This window comes from Lepidochelys kempii, chromosome 10 (assembly GCF_965140285.1).
Source record: "Lepidochelys kempii isolate rLepKem1 chromosome 10, rLepKem1.hap1, whole genome shotgun sequence".
Classification (NCBI taxonomy): Eukaryota; Metazoa; Chordata; order Testudines; family Cheloniidae; genus Lepidochelys; species Lepidochelys kempii.
In genome coordinates, this window is record NC_136389.1 from 77,783,698 (window position 1) to 77,800,404 (window position 16,707).

Here is a 16,707-nt window from a genome sequence, read left to right on the forward strand (position 1 = left end):
TGTAAACCAAGTGCATATAATCTTTTGAAGACACAAACTAAGGTGTATACAAAAACACGTTAGGGCTACAAAGTCAACAACTACTATAACCAGGAATTAAATACTTCCTAAAAAGAAACCATTAATACAGTTATGGTGGTGTTAGTAATAATGTATGCACTTAGCAGTAGGGACTTGGCATGTCCTAGATCTGGAATTTTTCCTCATCTTCAGTTTCCAAAACAAATTCTTGCTTCATTATCTCTAGTGAACTCATAAAAAAGCACAATAACCTAGAATATTTATTTCACAGAGAGTTGTCCCAAATCAAAGAGGATTAAAGAAAAAAAGTATCCCATTTTTGCCTGATTCTGCTGGGAACTTCACTTGCAAGAGACCAAGGAAGCCATTTAGAGTTTTGAGAAACACTTGCATTGTATAATTATGCCAAAGAAAACAATTTGTCAATGCCTCAGCAAGTTAATGAAGCTGGGAAAATGATTTCTTGAATACACCATGGAGCCTTGAATTAAGACTAGTTCTGAGCAACTGTTTCTAAATGATGGACTAGTTCTCTCCACTGAGTGCCTTACTTCTAAGTAAGAAATCAGCTTAACTCACCTATGAATGTCATGCTGAAAAAGCAGCATTGGTAGCAGATGTGGCTCTGGTACTAAGTATCTGTGGTGCCACTAGTGTAAGGGTTTTTAAAATTTAAAGATATTTATATGCTGATCCACTTCAGCACTGAAGAATTTTACACTAGTATTGATAGGGTTATTTACATCAACAAAGTGCAAACTATTGATCTTGACCACCACATACAATTCTGTCTCCCCCCTTACCAGAGAAGATCTCTAGGAGTTTATATCTTGATAGGAAATTTCTTTTTAAAGCTACCAGCCATGCTATCCTGCAGAAAGCTGCCAGAGAGCCTGAATGGTCTGCTGTACTCCTTAAATTCTCCCCTTCCAAAGCTAAGAAAAGCTAATCTAGGGCCCTCATTTCCAGAAGGGTTGGAGTTCAGCCTCCAATTCTGCACCTACAAGTATATGCAGGTGCAATTTATAGCATCTGGGTAAATGTACAAGTGTGCCTATAATTTACATAAAAGTGCTCCTTCAATCAATTTTAGGTGGGAAAGCCAGTGCCTAGGTCTCCTCTTTACCTCAGAAGTATAACAGGTGGTTGCTCCCAAAATATATTATTTGTTCTGTAGAGTATATTGCAGATTTTGGGTCACTGTAATAAATATTAATGTCCTCCCAGAAGTCTTATACCCGCACTATGGCATATGATCAGACCATAAAAAGAACTTTTATTGTCTGCATTGATATTTTCTTTCTCATTCCAATTATTTTGATTAAAACATGTATCCGGATTCACTTAACATAATCTGAATTGGAAGCAAATGACATTTTTCCAAATATAAAAAGTGTATACTCCACCGCCCACCACAGTATCTAACTAGTTGCCCTAAAAGGACCCAATAAGAGGAATACCAACCAGTAGACTAGATTCCGGGGCCTGCAGATAAAGAGCCTGTATTTTACTCTTGCAATGGACAGCCCTGGGCTCAGGCACAGAAGACACACTACACTCTTAGACCCCAAATCCTTTTGGCTGCCTTTGTTGCAGCTTTTCTAAGCAGTATTTAGCTTTCTCAGCAATCTATTTCCTATAAGATATAACAACAGAATGACAATGTGTTCAAAATGCAGTCTCTTGAATAAGTGCCTTACCTTAGAATCTTCCACGCAACGTTTGAAAGAGGCAAGTTTGGGCATGAGGTACTGCACTACATTATCCATAAGCAGAATGGCATCTCTCTTTCATGGTCCTTTAATGACCATATCTCTGTTTTTTGTTCCTCAATTACATAGTTCAGTGTAGAGAAAAGTAACATTCAGCTTGGTTCTCAAAGTTTGATGCCTCCTACACATTAATTGTGTTAAAAGTTAACTACTCTCCAAATTTCCTAGTCAATAGAATTGATGTGCAAAATAAATGAGTGGGTCTGGTGTTTGGCAAAATTGACTATTGCTGCTATTCCATTTACAAGACATCTTTGTCCAGACCTTCTACTAACAACAGACTTTGGAATCCTCTGGTACTTAGTCTACTGGTGGATTTTCTCTCTTCTGTGAACCCTTCAGGATAATGGTTGAGTGGCGGGAAGTTAACATTTATTGGCATCCTTTTTCTTGGCCTCATGCCTTTGTTAGTCAGTCCCTATACCTATACTCTTTCTGACTTTCCAACCTCTTCCCTGATTTACATGGTCACAGCTAGGGTGATCAAATCTGTTTCCTATGTTGTATTTTAGTGGCCTTCTAAGACACAGTTTCTGCTAATCTGTTTGTCAGATGGAATAACAGTTTAAAGCAAATGCCTACTACACTCTGCCTCTTATGCTACCAGAGCACTATTTAGAGCTTCTGAAAATTCAATAGGCCCACTTCTCCTACTAGCAACTCACTGAAATAACTGACAAAGCTTTTCAGGAAGTGCACTGCTCAAGTTCTTCCTAACCATAAGTGGATTAACAGCAGCAAGGGACAGTGTACATTTTGTTCTTTGGTCCCTGGTAAATATTTGCAACCACTTTTTTCAACTGAAGCCTTAGAGCTAAAATAGTTTGGAGATTTTCAGCTCCCTGCACCTTTGGCTCCTTCACAACTATTGAAATCATATTAGCCAGTCTCTGCAACTCTTAAGATGGTAATACCAGAATTCCTTGACAAGGGCTTCCCCACTTTCCTTGCGGCAACCATCAATTTATCTTACTGTGATGCTGTGTCAATTTAATAATCTTAATGGTCTAGTGGAGCGTACCATGGCAATCATAAGCCATCTAAGGTTTCTTTTAGCCAAAGGAAAGTGTGTTCTTATCTCTGGGACTTTTTTTTTTTTTAAAATGCACAGCAGGGTGAAAAATGCTTTTAGGCTCCTCACAATGGTAACAGCTCTCAGATCTTGCCCATTTGGTGACTACTGAATCTCTCAAAAAAGCTACCAATTTTGGGGGGACTACCCAGTTCCTCTTCCAGGCTGCGCATTATCTTGCTCGCTGAAGGCTTTTCTCTTCTCTCCACCTTTACCCAACATCTGTTAGTGTGCATCTCTCCCGCACATTTACCCTATGGATCAAGTTCTGCAAGCCTGACCCACATAAGTAGCAGGACAACTGAAGTCAATAGGATTACCTGCATGGCTACTACCCAGTGTAATGGATGCAGATTCAGGTCCTATATTAGTAACTACAAACGTGTAAATGCTGCATATGCCAACATCTCTTTGAACATCTTCCACAGATCTCTCATGACCGCCTCCCTCTCCAAAATTCCCAACCCAACTAGGTTTGAGCTAGCAGAGCTACTATGTTGAAGAGCCCAGTTAACCAATTCCTTGTGTTAAATATCCCCTTCCACTTTAAGGCATTTTATGGCATTATAATCAGATGCTCCCATTTCTGCTAACACTGAAAAGCACTTATTTACTCAGTTTCATTAGCCTATTGATCAAACAGGCCAAATATTTTTAACATACAAAATACAGAAATTTGTTTAAGATACATCTGCATAAAAGATTAAAAACTATAACATCCAAGTTAGGTTGCTAGGTCTTAACTACAGATCTCTTACAGAAGCAGACCTTGGGGCATGACGTTCCAAGATCTGCCTTTAGCTTAAGTTTGAAGCACCAAGCACATTTTGTCTAGGACACATCAGCAGAGTAGAGACTCTCTAGAACCACAGGGACTACTCTTGCCAAAGGGATGACTGCTCTAATAGACAGCGATTGGTGATGAAATCTGTTATTATGTTCCAACTATTGTCTGTATTACAGTAGCATATCAGAGTCCCCTTTATGGATCAGGCTACATTGTTATGCCTAGATAAAAGAGGACCCCTGCCCTGAAGAACGTAATCTAATCAGAGAACACTGCAAATTAAAATATGTTTAAGAGATCTCCTTCCCTGTGTTAGTATCAAAATTGAAGAACATTAAACAATCCGTGTTTTACCATTTATGCCTTCTACTTACTTTGTTCATGTTCTCAACCTGGAGATCACTTTGTTCATGGCTACATGGGAACAGAGGTGGTCCCAAAACTATTTTTCTATTGTAATATGGGGTCTTTTTATGGAAAAGATTCAGAACACTTCACCCACACAATGCTACAAATTTGGTTTAAACATGCCCGTGGCGAATGTTTTTTTGTTTTGTTTTTTAAACAAAAGTTCAATAAAAAACATTTCCACCAATATTAAAATGTTAGAAGCTACAGTATGCTAAGCCTCATTTAAACAGTAAATTGGGGTTACAGTTACCAGATAGGTTTCAGAGGAACAGCCGTGTTAGTCTGTATTCGCAAAAAGAAAAGGAGTACTTGTGGCACCTTAGAGACTAACCAATTTATTTGAGCATGAGCTTTCGTGAGCTACAGCTCACTTCATCAGATGTTTACCGTGGAAACTGCAGCAGACTTTATATACACACAGAAATCATGAAACAATACCTCCTCCCACCCCACTGTCCTGCTGGTAATAGCTTATAGATAAGCTATTACCAGCAGGACAGTGGGGTGGGAGGAGGTATTGTTTCATGATTTCTGTGTGTATATAAAGTCTGCTGCAGTTTCCACGGTAAACATCTGATGAAGTGAGCTGTAGCTCACGAAAGCTCATGCTCAAATAAATTGGTTAGTCTCTAAGGTGCCACAAGTACTCCTTTTCTAGTTACCAGATAATGTCCCTTAAAACAAGACACAAAGGAGTGGTCTAGTGGGAGTATTCATCAAGTTTCAACAGAAGGAAATTACAGTACTGTCAGACTGACCCTGGCAATTTTGAAATGAACACAGAGGTTTAAGTTCATTCACACACACACACACACACACACACGAATGTTCAGATCTCACCACAGCATTGTTCTTCATGTTACTCACTTCCCCCTCCTATTTTCAAATGAGATATGGTTTAAGAAGAGCTTCCAATCTCAAACTAGTTTTTGCTAAAAACTTCTGTGCCAGAGATCTTAACAACAAACAGAGTTCAGTGCAAAAGTGTTAGCTGAGCATATCCTAATGAAGGATAAGGGATGCCCGTGAAAAGTGCAACTGAATAGACCTGAGTATTGACATATTTGTGGAGGTCTAATCAGTTATCAGACTGATCATTCTCAGAGTAGACGGTTTAATTCTGATGCAAGAGCATTTCCTTCTTTTAAAGTGTGAACTTATTGCAACTAGTCAAACAAACCAGAACCAAGAAAAACCTTAAGGTGAAAGCTCTATAACAAACTCAAACTTACATTTCCAAAGTAGCCCTCAATTTTGTTCAGGGGTTCTCTCAAACAAGAGTTAGTTAACTCCTAAATCTTAAAGGGTCAGAACCTGTGAGGAAAAGGTCTCATTGTCTGAATTTGCCTGCTACTGTTGCAAGTAGCAACAAAAATGGCTACAACTGAAAAATTTGTATTTTTTCAATTTCCTCTGATCCATTTGACACTACTTTAGGAACAAGTGAAACTGCCCAAAAACACATAGTGCCTTTGTCGATTTCTCCTGCTGTTTGTGTGGGCCTGCCAGACAGCACCAGGGGAGAGGAAAGCTATTTTAATAATAGGAAAATGTGATTGTAAGAACCACAGAAGATTAGCGTGGAGGTGTAGCACCTGAAGCAACTTTTAACTGGCATTTTGAGGCTTAACAGGTATCAAGGCAGAGCAATGTGTAAGTCAGACACTGGTGTCTGTACAGTGCAGATGTCTTCCTACTTAGTGAGAAACCCAGCAGCAGCTCAGAATGCATATTTCAAGATTTCCTCCAGGTTGATCTATATGGAGGCTCTTTTTATAAGCCCCATTGATGTTGATAATATGGACAGAGTCACCCACAGGCATGTAATGCCGTTACAAAAAACACCTTCAAATACACAGCAAGTCAAGATTGCTGAAGAGACTCTAGATACTTATAGATCCCATCTGTCAGAATACAAAGCAGCTGGTTAACAGCAAAACCCCCTGAATCTGTGCAGTAGGTTAGAGATGTCTAGAGGGGAATAATAAAGCAAGATCTCCCCCTTCCCCTGCAAGGCTAGTGACTTTATCCATTTAACAGATGGGAAGCTGCACATACAAAGGAACCCAGATAAGGGAGAGGACTATAAAGCACATTCCCCCTCACAGACACTCTCCTCTCTGCACACCCCCTATAGGGACTTTATCCACTTAATAGATGTAGGCTAACATGCAAAGGAAAAGGGGGCATAAAGCAAATCCCCATACATATTTCCCTCCCCCTGTACCCACCCCTACTCCAGTGACTACCTTCTTCACTGATGAGGAGCTAGATATGCCAAAGAAGTCATGGTGAACGGGAGGGCTGCCCTATGCCTAGAGCAGCATAAGAATAGGGTCAGCCAGAACAAGGACAGCATGCCCCAAGCATGTGGGGGAGGATATGAGAACACAGAACAGAAGGGCCCCGGGAGGCGGAAGGAAAGACCCTACCCCACACACTGCTGGGGGAGGGAAAGACAAAGAGAGGGTGCACAAGGGAGGACCCTACCCCATGCACTACTGGAAGGGAAGGATAGAAAAGGGGTTCACAGGGGGGATCCTGCCGCACGCATTGCGAGACAGGAAGGACAGAGAAGAGGTGTGCGAGAGGTAGACCCTACCACATGCACTGCCTGAGGGAAAGGACAGACAAGGGGTGCGCAAGAGGGAGACTCTGTGATGGAGGGGGAGGACAGAGAAGGGGTGCCCGGGGGAAGACCCTGTGATGGAGGACACAGTGGGGATGCACAAGCGAGGACCCTACCCCATCCACTGGTGGAGGGGGAGGACAGAGAAGGGGTGCAAGGGGGGGGGAGAGACACTGCCCCATACAATGCTGGAGGAGCACAAGGCAGGGCTGCAGCCCTCACCTGTAGGCAGCCACCGCCCGGCTCTGCAGGTATTTCTGGGCTGTCATGACCCCCACGAAGAGGAAGTTGCTGGCCGGCGGGATGTCGTCCTGGCGCTCTGCGGGGTCCTGGGGCCAGAGCAGCGTCCCCCGGGAGTCCCTGCGCAGCAGCCCCCCGCCCTGCTGCAGCCGGCAGCCCTCCGGGCTCGCCTTCCGCCGGTGTCCCGCTTTCTTCAGCTCCGCGGCGCGGGGCAGGATGAGTCTTGAGGCCAGGATGAAGCCCAGGATGAGTCCTAGCAACACGCTGAGCCAGGAGCGGCGGCTTCTGCCAGCCATTCCCCACTCGCTGCCCGACACACGCTGGCCCCCCAAAATACACCGCGCCCCTGGCCCGCTCCACGGAGCGCCGACGCCCCGGCTTCTGCCAGGGGGTGCCCCTGCCCTGCTCCTGCCCCGAGACCGCCCCCTCAGCCCCGCACCCCGGCGGCAGCTCCCCCCGCCCAGGCCGCCCCGCCCCCCTGCACTCCCACCGCCCCGCCCCCCCCCCCGCCTCCAGCCGCAGCCCCCCGAAGGGAGCTCTCCCTACAGCCTATCCCCCCCCCAAAAAAACCCCCACCTCCCTGCACCCCAACTGCCAGCCAAGCCCGGCCCGCCTCCGCTGCCCCAGCCCCGCGCCCCCCAGCACCAGGGCCGCCCCCCGTCCCGGCGCCCCCTGCTCCCGGGGAGCCCGGACTCCGCTCTGCCCTGCTCGCGGCCCGGCCCCGCGGCTGCCTGCCCTAGCCGGCCAGCCCGGGCCCCCCCGGGGCGGGGAAGCGCAGCCCCCGCCTGAGGGCGGCAGCCATGGGACCCTCCTCCCCTTCCCCGGCGGAGACGCGCTCGGCTCGGCTCGGCTCGGCCCGGCCGCCGCTAGCGCTGCCCGCCCGCTGGCCCGGCCCGGCCCGGCCCTGCCCGTGGTGCTGGTGCAGCCGCCGCGGCGCGTCCCCCGGCTCAGCTCGCCATGGCGCGGGGGGGAGGAGGGGGGGGAGGGGCGCGGGGAGGAGGCGCGCGCGGCCCCTGCCCAGCCCGCCCCACGCACAGCGCGCCCCGGCCCGGCCCGCAGCCTTTGGCCCCGCTCGCCTGCCGTCCCCCCGTCCCCATTGGCTCGCTCTCAGGGCAGCGCTGTGCGCGCGGCTGCTAGAGAGGGGCGACCGGGGGGGGGGGGGGGAGACCGGAAAGTGGGTGATGGGGGAGGGGAAGGCTGATGGGGAGAGGACAGAGGGGGTGGCAGGGAGGGGAAGGGGGATGGGTCAGTGGGGGAGCGGGTGGCAGGGAGGGGAAGGGGAGACCAAGGAGGGGGTGATGGGGGAGGGGAAGGGGGGAGAAGGAGAAGGCCTATGGGGAGGGGGCATAGGGGGTGGCAGGGAGGGGAAAGGGGAGATGGGGCAATGGGGGAATGGCCTGTGGGGGAGGGGGCAGAGGGGGTGACGGAGGGGAAGGGGAAACCAAAAGGGGTGATGGGGGAGAGGCGAGGAGGGAAGGGGTACTGAAGGGGTGTCAGGAAAAGAGGGACTGCGGAGTGGAGGGGGAGGGGGATGAGACAGCAGGGGATAGAGGAAGGGGGAAGGGCATGGGGCAGACAGGGAAAAGGTGATGTGGCAGAAGGAAAGACAGGAGAGGGATGGAAAAAGAGTGAATCTGGTCTGTGAATGAGAAAGGAAGAAATAAAAATTCCAGTCTGGGCATGAGCGGGGAGCTGGAATGAGAGAGAAGGGGTCATAAAAATAGGGTGGGTGTATTGGTCCCAGGCCCCTTGGTGGTGTTCTGCCAAGGGAGACAGGTTAAACCATTCCTCTAGCTCATCAGATTGTCTGTGTCCTGGGGTAATGCAAGTTTTGTGGATTCCTAGGACCTTACAAATCAGAAAAACTCAGCATCCCTTGCTTTGTGTTTAGGGACTTCAAATCTAGCTCCAAACTGGTTCCCTAGAGCCTCCGATGCCTTTTGATTTTAATTGGATAAACTAGTCCATAGGTAGTGACAGACATTGATTATCACACTCTGTAGATTTGCAAAGGCCCAAAGAGATCAATAGTAAAAAAATGCACTAGCATTCACAAGGCTAGAGCTGAACTGGAGTTTTCCTTAATACAGGTTTCAGAGTAGCAGCCGTGTTAGTCTGTATTTGCAAAAAGAAAAACTTGTGGCACCTTAGACTAACAAATTTATTTGAGCATAAGCTTTCGTGAGCTACAGCTCACTTCATCGGATGCATTCAATGGAAAATACAGTGGGGAGATTTATATACATAGAGAACATGAAACAATGGGTGTTACCATACACACTGTAAGAGAGTGATCACTTAAGGTGTGCTATTACCATCAGGAGAGCAGGGGGAGGTGAAACCTTTTGTAGTGATAACCAAGGTGGGCCATTTCCAGCAGTTGACAAGAACCTCTGAGGAAGGGGGGGGGGGGACGGGAATAAACAAGGGGAAATAGTTTTACTTTGTGTAATGACCCATCCACTCCCAGTCTCTATTCAAGACTAAGTTAATTGTATCCAGTTTTCAAATTAATTCCAAGTCAGCAGTCTCTCCTTGGAGTCTGTTTTTGAAGTTTTTTTGTTGAAGAATTGCCACTTTTAGGTATGTAATCAAGTGACCAAAGAGACTGAAGTGTTCTCCGACTGGTTTTTGAATGTTATGATTCTTGACGTCTGATTTGTGTCCATTTATTCTTTTACGTAGAGACTGTCCAGTTTGACCAATGTACATGGCAGAGGGGCATTGCTGGCACATGATGGCATATATCACATTGGTGGATGTGCAGGTGAACGAGCATCTGATAGTGTGGCTGATGTGATTAGGCCCTATGATGGTGTCCCCTGAATGTAATAGCTCACCTTAAGTGATCACTCTCTTATAGTGTGTATGGTAACACCCATTGTTTCATGTTCTCTATGTATATAAATCTCCCCACTGTATTTTCCACTGAATGCGTCCGATGAAGTGAGCTGTAGCTCACGAAAGCTTATGCTCAAATAAATTTGTTCGGCTAAGGTGCCACAAGTACTCCTTTTCTTTTTCCTTAATATAATACACTGGTGTACTATCATTGGTTTAGCGCCACTGGCTTGAGCACCAGTGGGGATAATTAGTGCAGTGGTTCCTAAACATTTTACTAAGGTGACCCATCAACTACATTTTGTCTTTTTTTGAAACTCACCATTACATGCATGCACCCTCCATGGAGGTGCTGCAACCCTAATCCCAGCTCAATTCAGAGGGGAAGCCCCAGTGCGGGTAGGGTTGGGGAGCAAGCCTGCCCCAGACACCTCCTGCCGTGGCAGCTTCTGCCCGAGGGGCTGGGTCCAGCTTCCTATTCCAGGCATTGGGTCGCAGCTCTACTCAGGTTTGGCCCAAACATGGTAGAAGTATATGTTAGCCTAGGTTAGAGTCCAGTGATGGGTTAACCTGCCCCTGGATGTGGCAACCCCTCTAGAAACTTCCTACAGCCCACTGGTGGGGCAGGACCTACTGTTTGGGAAAAACACACCTAATGTAGACAAGTGTCCTTCAATTTTTTCCACCATACTTTTTAAACCTACTGGACCCATTGGGCCCATTTCTTTATTAGATCTACAATGGGTGTCAACACTGGTACAGATGAGCCCATGTAAATTGTTTGGTAAAATTCCCTAGTCTAGACGTAGCCTTAGCCAGGCTTTTCTGTGCCTGCACCGCTTTCCTACACTCTGTCTCCATTTAACTCATAAAAGTTTTTTAGCCTGGATTAGATTGCTATGGCCCCAAGATACCCTGCAGTTGCAAAGACATGGCATGGCATTAATACAGCATTTCCTTTTACTGCAACATATCTGCTGCAGCCCATTGATCCTGCCCTTATTGCTGTGTGGTTTCTGCCATTTCCAGAACAAGTTTGCATCTTTAAATGCCAGGCTTTCCCATGACTGTTTTTTAAATGTATGTTATGGTGCCAACCACAATGTGCTAGGAGCTAGTTGCTTTCCAAACACGTAGTGAGATTAGTGCCTGTGCCAAGGAGTTCACAATCCAAAGGCACAAGAAACATGTGAAAGGGAAGCCAATCAGGAGCAGGAATAAAACATAAAAAAAATTGTATTTATTTATTCATTAAAAAAAATTACCCACAACTGGCCATTTTCCTAGTCCTTATTAAGATCAAAAATTGTTAATCTGAGGGGACACTAGTAAGATTTCCTCCTAAACAACATAGAAAAAAACGTGCATAACATAAGGAGAAAGGTTTCAGAGTAGCAGCCGTGTTAGTCTGTATTCGCAAAAAGAAAAGGAGTACTTGTGGCACCTTAGAGACTAACCAATTTATTTGAGCATAAGCTTTCGTGAGCTACAGCTCACTTCATCGGATGGCATCTGATGGCCTATACTGTGAATTCGCTACCAAGTCAGACAGCCTAAGCAGTCCAGCTTCACCTTCTCAGAGGCTATAAACAGAATAATTGCTCATAGGTATACGTTACCACACAGCCATTTATAAGCAAGCACATTTACTTGTAAGGTGAAAGCATTACAGAGAAAACATATTAAAACAATAAAAGAGTGTAAACGTTAATAAGCTTCCCAGAGATCACACCATCTTCACCTCCATCCCTCCCCCCAATCTTCACAAGGATCCTGGAGAGGCTCACTCTTTCCAACCCTTCCCTAAGGACTGCGGTCCTCCCTTTGGACAAAAGGTACTATCCATTTTCTGGGTCAGAAAGAAGGCTGTTTATCCAAAAGTCCTTTCTTTGTCTGTTGGTTCTCTAGAGAATCCTGTCTGAACCAGTATATGCGAGCCTCTCCAGGTGGTGGTTTCTCTCTGGAGGTGTTACAACAACCTGAATGAATCTACCTACCTAAACACCCCCTACTGTTTTTAGTTCCTAGACAGCTGAGGTCCTCCTCCCCCATGGAATGACATACAATCCCTGGCCCACAATGATATATAAAGTGAAACTTAATTCAATAAGGTTTGACACGGTTATTGCAGAAAACTACCCTGTAACAACTGGCTGTACATAATACACAAGCAAACAAAATACTAGGGGTTACCAGGATTTACACTCATGACAAGAGATTTTGAAGCAAACTTGAATTCACGGGTAAATGTAAATCCAACGTGGAAACATAAGGAAGCGAGTGAGCAAAAGGAAGGAGAGAAGACATTATTCTCTCTTGGGCTACCCCTACACATGGAAGCGATGCAATTAATTCATTCCAACTGAGTTTACAAGTCCAGGGGCAAAAGACAGGAGAAAGAGAGAGAAGAAAGAAAAAAAACATTACAGGAATGAGAGAACTCCAGGCTGGCATCGAAAGAAAAGGAAAGCAGTTGAGGAAAAGAGAAAAAACAACAAGGAGTCGTTGTGGCACCTTGGAGACTAACAAATTTATTTGGGCATAAGCATAAATTTGTTAGTCTCTAAGGTGCCACAAGGACTCCTTGTTGTTTTTGCTGATAGAAACTAACATGGCTACCACTCTGAAACCTGAGGAAAAGAGAGAAAGTGAGAAGCATCCGGACAGCAAAGTCAGCCAGGGGGCAGGAAAAAAGTATGTGAGATTATGCCTCCTACATTAGCATGCAGGCCCATGAAAGACAATAGGATACAAGTCTGGCACAGGAACCAGAGGAAAGAGTTTATGTAGGGCCTGATCCAGCACCCACTGAAGTCAGTAAGAATCCCTCCATTAACTTAAATGGGCACTGGATCAGACCATATAAAGCAAGCAGACAATTCCCCAGCAGCTTTACAAGTTTGAAGCAAGAGGCGGATTGGCGGTTTCCTCTCAGAAAGAGGTTGAACTTTTCCTTTTTTTATTTTTTTCCCCCAAAATGCTGTGCAAGACCCCTTTGCTTGCAAAAGAGAAACCTTTCCATCCTAGACAGATCAAAAGAAATCTGTTTGTTCAAGTGAAAGAATGACTCCCTTCTGGATAGGGTGAAAGCATTGCTTACTATTACAATATCAGTTCCTAAGAAGAGCTTTTGTCTGGAGTCTCTTCTCTTGATACATGGCATGGGACCCAGCATGTACTGACAGCTATCTCTAGTGAAATAATCTGAACCCACTGTTTAGGACAATAAAATCCTTTAATCTGCTGTGGTATCACTTCTTTCCAAATGGTTAAAAAAATAAGTTAATTCCTTTTTATTACATTTTGCAGTATTTGACATTATTTCTAGTAGAGGATTAATCACTTACAAGGGGTTAGGCTACATTCTTATCCATTTTGGCCTGAAAGGGGGAACAGAAACCTCGATTTCTTTGACATTATAAAAAGTCTAGCAGAGAGTTAGAAAGGCCTCGCTCCAGACTGTGCTGGTCAAAATAAGTGAAATTTCTGAGCGTTTATTCAATGGTTCTTCAAATAACTCCATTGAAGCCAGGTGGTGGGTGGGGTGGGGTGGGGTGGGTATTTCTTTTTGCCTGTGTAAAAACTGTGTCATCAGACCCTAAAACACATGGCAAAATCCTTTGAGAGAAACTTTAGAACACTGACTTAAAATTAACTCAAAGGGAGGGACAACGCCCTTCAAAATAAGTGAGGTGTGGCAGGTCGTCTATATATAATGGCAGGAATAGGAGCACTCTAACCAGGCTCCAAATCGGCATTAAAAAATCTCCTGATTCAAGGGAAAGCCAGCAGGCTTTTGAGTCACAAGAATCTTCTGAAAGGAAAAGGCAGTTAGCATGGATAAAAGGCAATGAAAGACAGGGCTGGGGCTGACATGTTGTCAACTGGCTTCTTCTCAGAGAGGAAAAAAACTCCTCATAAAAACGTCAAATCTATTTGACTTTACAACAGATGTAGAGAGGATGAAGTTTATAAGACGGCAGGAGAACAGGAATACAGGGATTAAAACAAGTAGAGTTTGATTTACGTTTATTCCACCCTTTCTTATGTCAGATAGGGCAGTGGTTCTCAACCAGAGATGTGTACCCCTGAGGGTACACAAAGGTCATCCAGGGGTACATCAACTCATCTAGATATTTGCCTAGTTTTACAACAGGCTACATAAAAAGCACTAACGAAATCAGTACAAACTAAAATTCCATACAGACAAAATTAGAACGTCAGGAATGTTTCAGTAATGGTGAGCTGTGACTTTTGTATTTTTATGTCTGGTTTTGTAACCAAGTAGTTTTTAAGTGAGGTGAAACTTGGGGTACATGAGACAAATCAGACTCCTGAAAGGGATACAGTAGTCTGGAAAGGGTCAGAATCACTGAGATAGGGCATTCTTGGCTAGATTTTATTGTGGCGGGATCGCTGTATACACAAGAAAATAAAGCAAGCACCTTTTCTGAATTAGAAGGCGGCAATTCCATTGCCCGACTCTGCAGAGGTAAGCTTTACTCTCACAGTTTATGACATTACCAAAGCCCCCAATGGAACTGAAGCCCTGTAATTCACAAGAGAGAGGACATGCCGCACGGCCCAGCATAGACAGGAATGGCATCTAACCGCACAGGAAGGATTCAGATTCAAAATTCACATTATTTATTCCATGTCACTCACATAACTAGGAGCAGAGGCTGATGTGTGAGAATATTAGTCACACACTACTAGACAAAATGCTAAATCTTTTAGCTGTCAATTAAACTAAGCTTCAAATCGCAACTGGGCTGACCGGGGCCTTCCATCCTTCGACAGATAGCATGACGTTCACTGTGCAGAGGCCTATCAGGTAAAACAAATGTCCTCGCTGTTCTTTGTGAACAGTATGGGCTCCAAAGCACACTTGGGTACAATACATTTGCCCTGACACTACCCTCACCAAAGTTTTGGCTCCCTTTCGTCATTGTGCAATGCACTACGCTACTGCAGAGGTAGCTGCATTTCAGTAGTGAAGTATGTTTGTAGTTCATGGAGAACTTTGGTATCTCTGAGGATGAAAGGTTCTGTTTAAATGTAAAAATAGCCACTTCTATATACAGGGAGGTTATGGGATACTGGACACACTAATGCTCTTGGAAATAGCACTAGGATATTGGAGACACCATAAAGCAGTGGTGGGCGAACCGCAGCCACTGGAAGCTGCGGGGGGCCGTGCAAAAATGTCTCATGGCCCGCAATCAGATTACCCTCATGGGCCATATGTGGGCCGCAGGTTGCCCATCCACTGCCATAAAGTGTATTACACATTACCAACCATCATCTGTGGAACGATCCCAGACTTGATCCTTGGTAGTTTAAGAAAAGCCCTGCATGCATAATTTAACCTCATTATAACCCTTGATTCTTGCCTAAAATCATTGACGCCCATAGGATTTCTTGCCCATAACAAAGATAAAGGAAGGCAACACGACTACAACAGCACTGCATAAGGCAAGATGTCAGACTAACTCCAATTTAGTCCTTCCTGCCACCACACTATACTGCACCCAGACCACAATAGTTTGGTTTACACTGACAATTACTTGGCATTGGAAGGGAATGGGTCATGCTGCATGATCGCACTTCATACAGCAGCCACCCAAATAAACATTAGTTAACATTTGCATCTTATATTAGTTGACACTGAAAAAAAAAAAAAGCACATTACATTTTTACTATAGTTATGTAAACCCACAACTACAGATACACACTCTTTTTCCTTCCACTCTGTATGTGGATTTTGTGAAATCGTTGCAAAGAAAACTTAGATAACTTTCCAAGATTTGCGAGAAGTACATGTCCTTGCTCCTTCAACTTATTGCTACTAGTATAGAACATTCAGAATAGGACATTCACTCTCCCAAACATCAGCAGCAAAGATACAAGTAGAAAACTGAGCACTTGTTAGGACCAAACGCACAATTTAAATCCACGTCTAGTTGTCAAGCTGCAGGTCAACATTATCCTGAACGATAATGAGGCTTTGTATATATTTTATGTACATGGATAAAGCAGAGAGATTTCATTCTTTTGGGATGAGTGGAGTTTGTGGGACAGCCACAGGGAAAGCGCATCTGCTATATGATTGACAGAGAAAGGCTAACTTGTTTGGTACACATTATTGGCTGGTAATTTTGCTCTTTTCGCTTATCCTGTGGAAAACCCTGTGATAAGCATATTATATATACTTAAATAATGTAATGGTGCCTTATAAATTTGTTACTATTTTTTAAAATGATGGAGTTAAAGAAAGAGAGTAGTTTTTAACTGCTCTAGGAACCTAATTGTTACAGTTCTTTGGTAACCAGTGTTCAAACCCAAGTCTTTAAAACTCTTCCGGCCCTGGAAAATGAGCACACTTCACATATTCAGGGTAACAGAGTCAAGTTAGAAAAATCTAGCGGGGCAACTCGTAATACTTGTCTGTGTCACAGTATTTCCAGCACCGCTGTGTTTTCCTGGGTGATGCAGAAACCCTGCTGCTCCCTCCAGACTTCCAACACTCACTGCTCTTCTCCTCAGCCTTCCCTGGTCCTGACACTGATCAAACCCAGCTTCTCCTTTCATTTGAATCACAGGGGTGATACACGTTAGGCCTGAGGCATAAACCTGGAACAATGCTGCTCTCTTATGGTCTAACGTAGTAATGCAGCAGGGGCTCCATGGGCTTCCTGCAGGAAAAGACGAGACTGCTGCTGCATTTAATCACTACAACGATTCAGACCTTGCAGTCACAGAAGGAAACTTTGTTTCATACATTTTGCTATCCTTCTCTCAGAACAGCCTCATTTAACTTTTGGAAGTGTCTGGAAAATATATATTTTAGAAGTGACAGCTGGGGACACAGTGTCTGGGGTGTTTTATACCTAAGCAGTAAGGCAAACAGCGTTTGTACGTCTGGTTAAACACA

At 44.9% G+C, this 16,707-nt stretch overlaps 1 protein-coding gene across 3 annotated transcripts in view; it reads right to left on the bottom strand.

The window, feature by feature from the left end:
- The window catches only part of CHSY1 (chondroitin sulfate synthase 1), a 114,816-nt gene that overhangs the window by 91,397 nt on the left and 6,712 nt on the right, over positions 1-16,707 (bottom strand). The window contains exon 1 of one of the 3 annotated variants that reach the window (XM_073304300.1): positions 6,915-7,352. The exons of the other annotated variants lie outside the window; for them this stretch is intronic. Within the exon in view, the coding sequence (XP_073160401.1) occupies positions 6,915-7,228 (314 nt within the window). The 5' untranslated portion in view covers positions 7,229-7,352. Of the gene's footprint in view, positions 1-6,914; positions 7,353-16,707 lie in introns of those variants that run through there. 3 annotated transcript variants of the gene reach the window in all.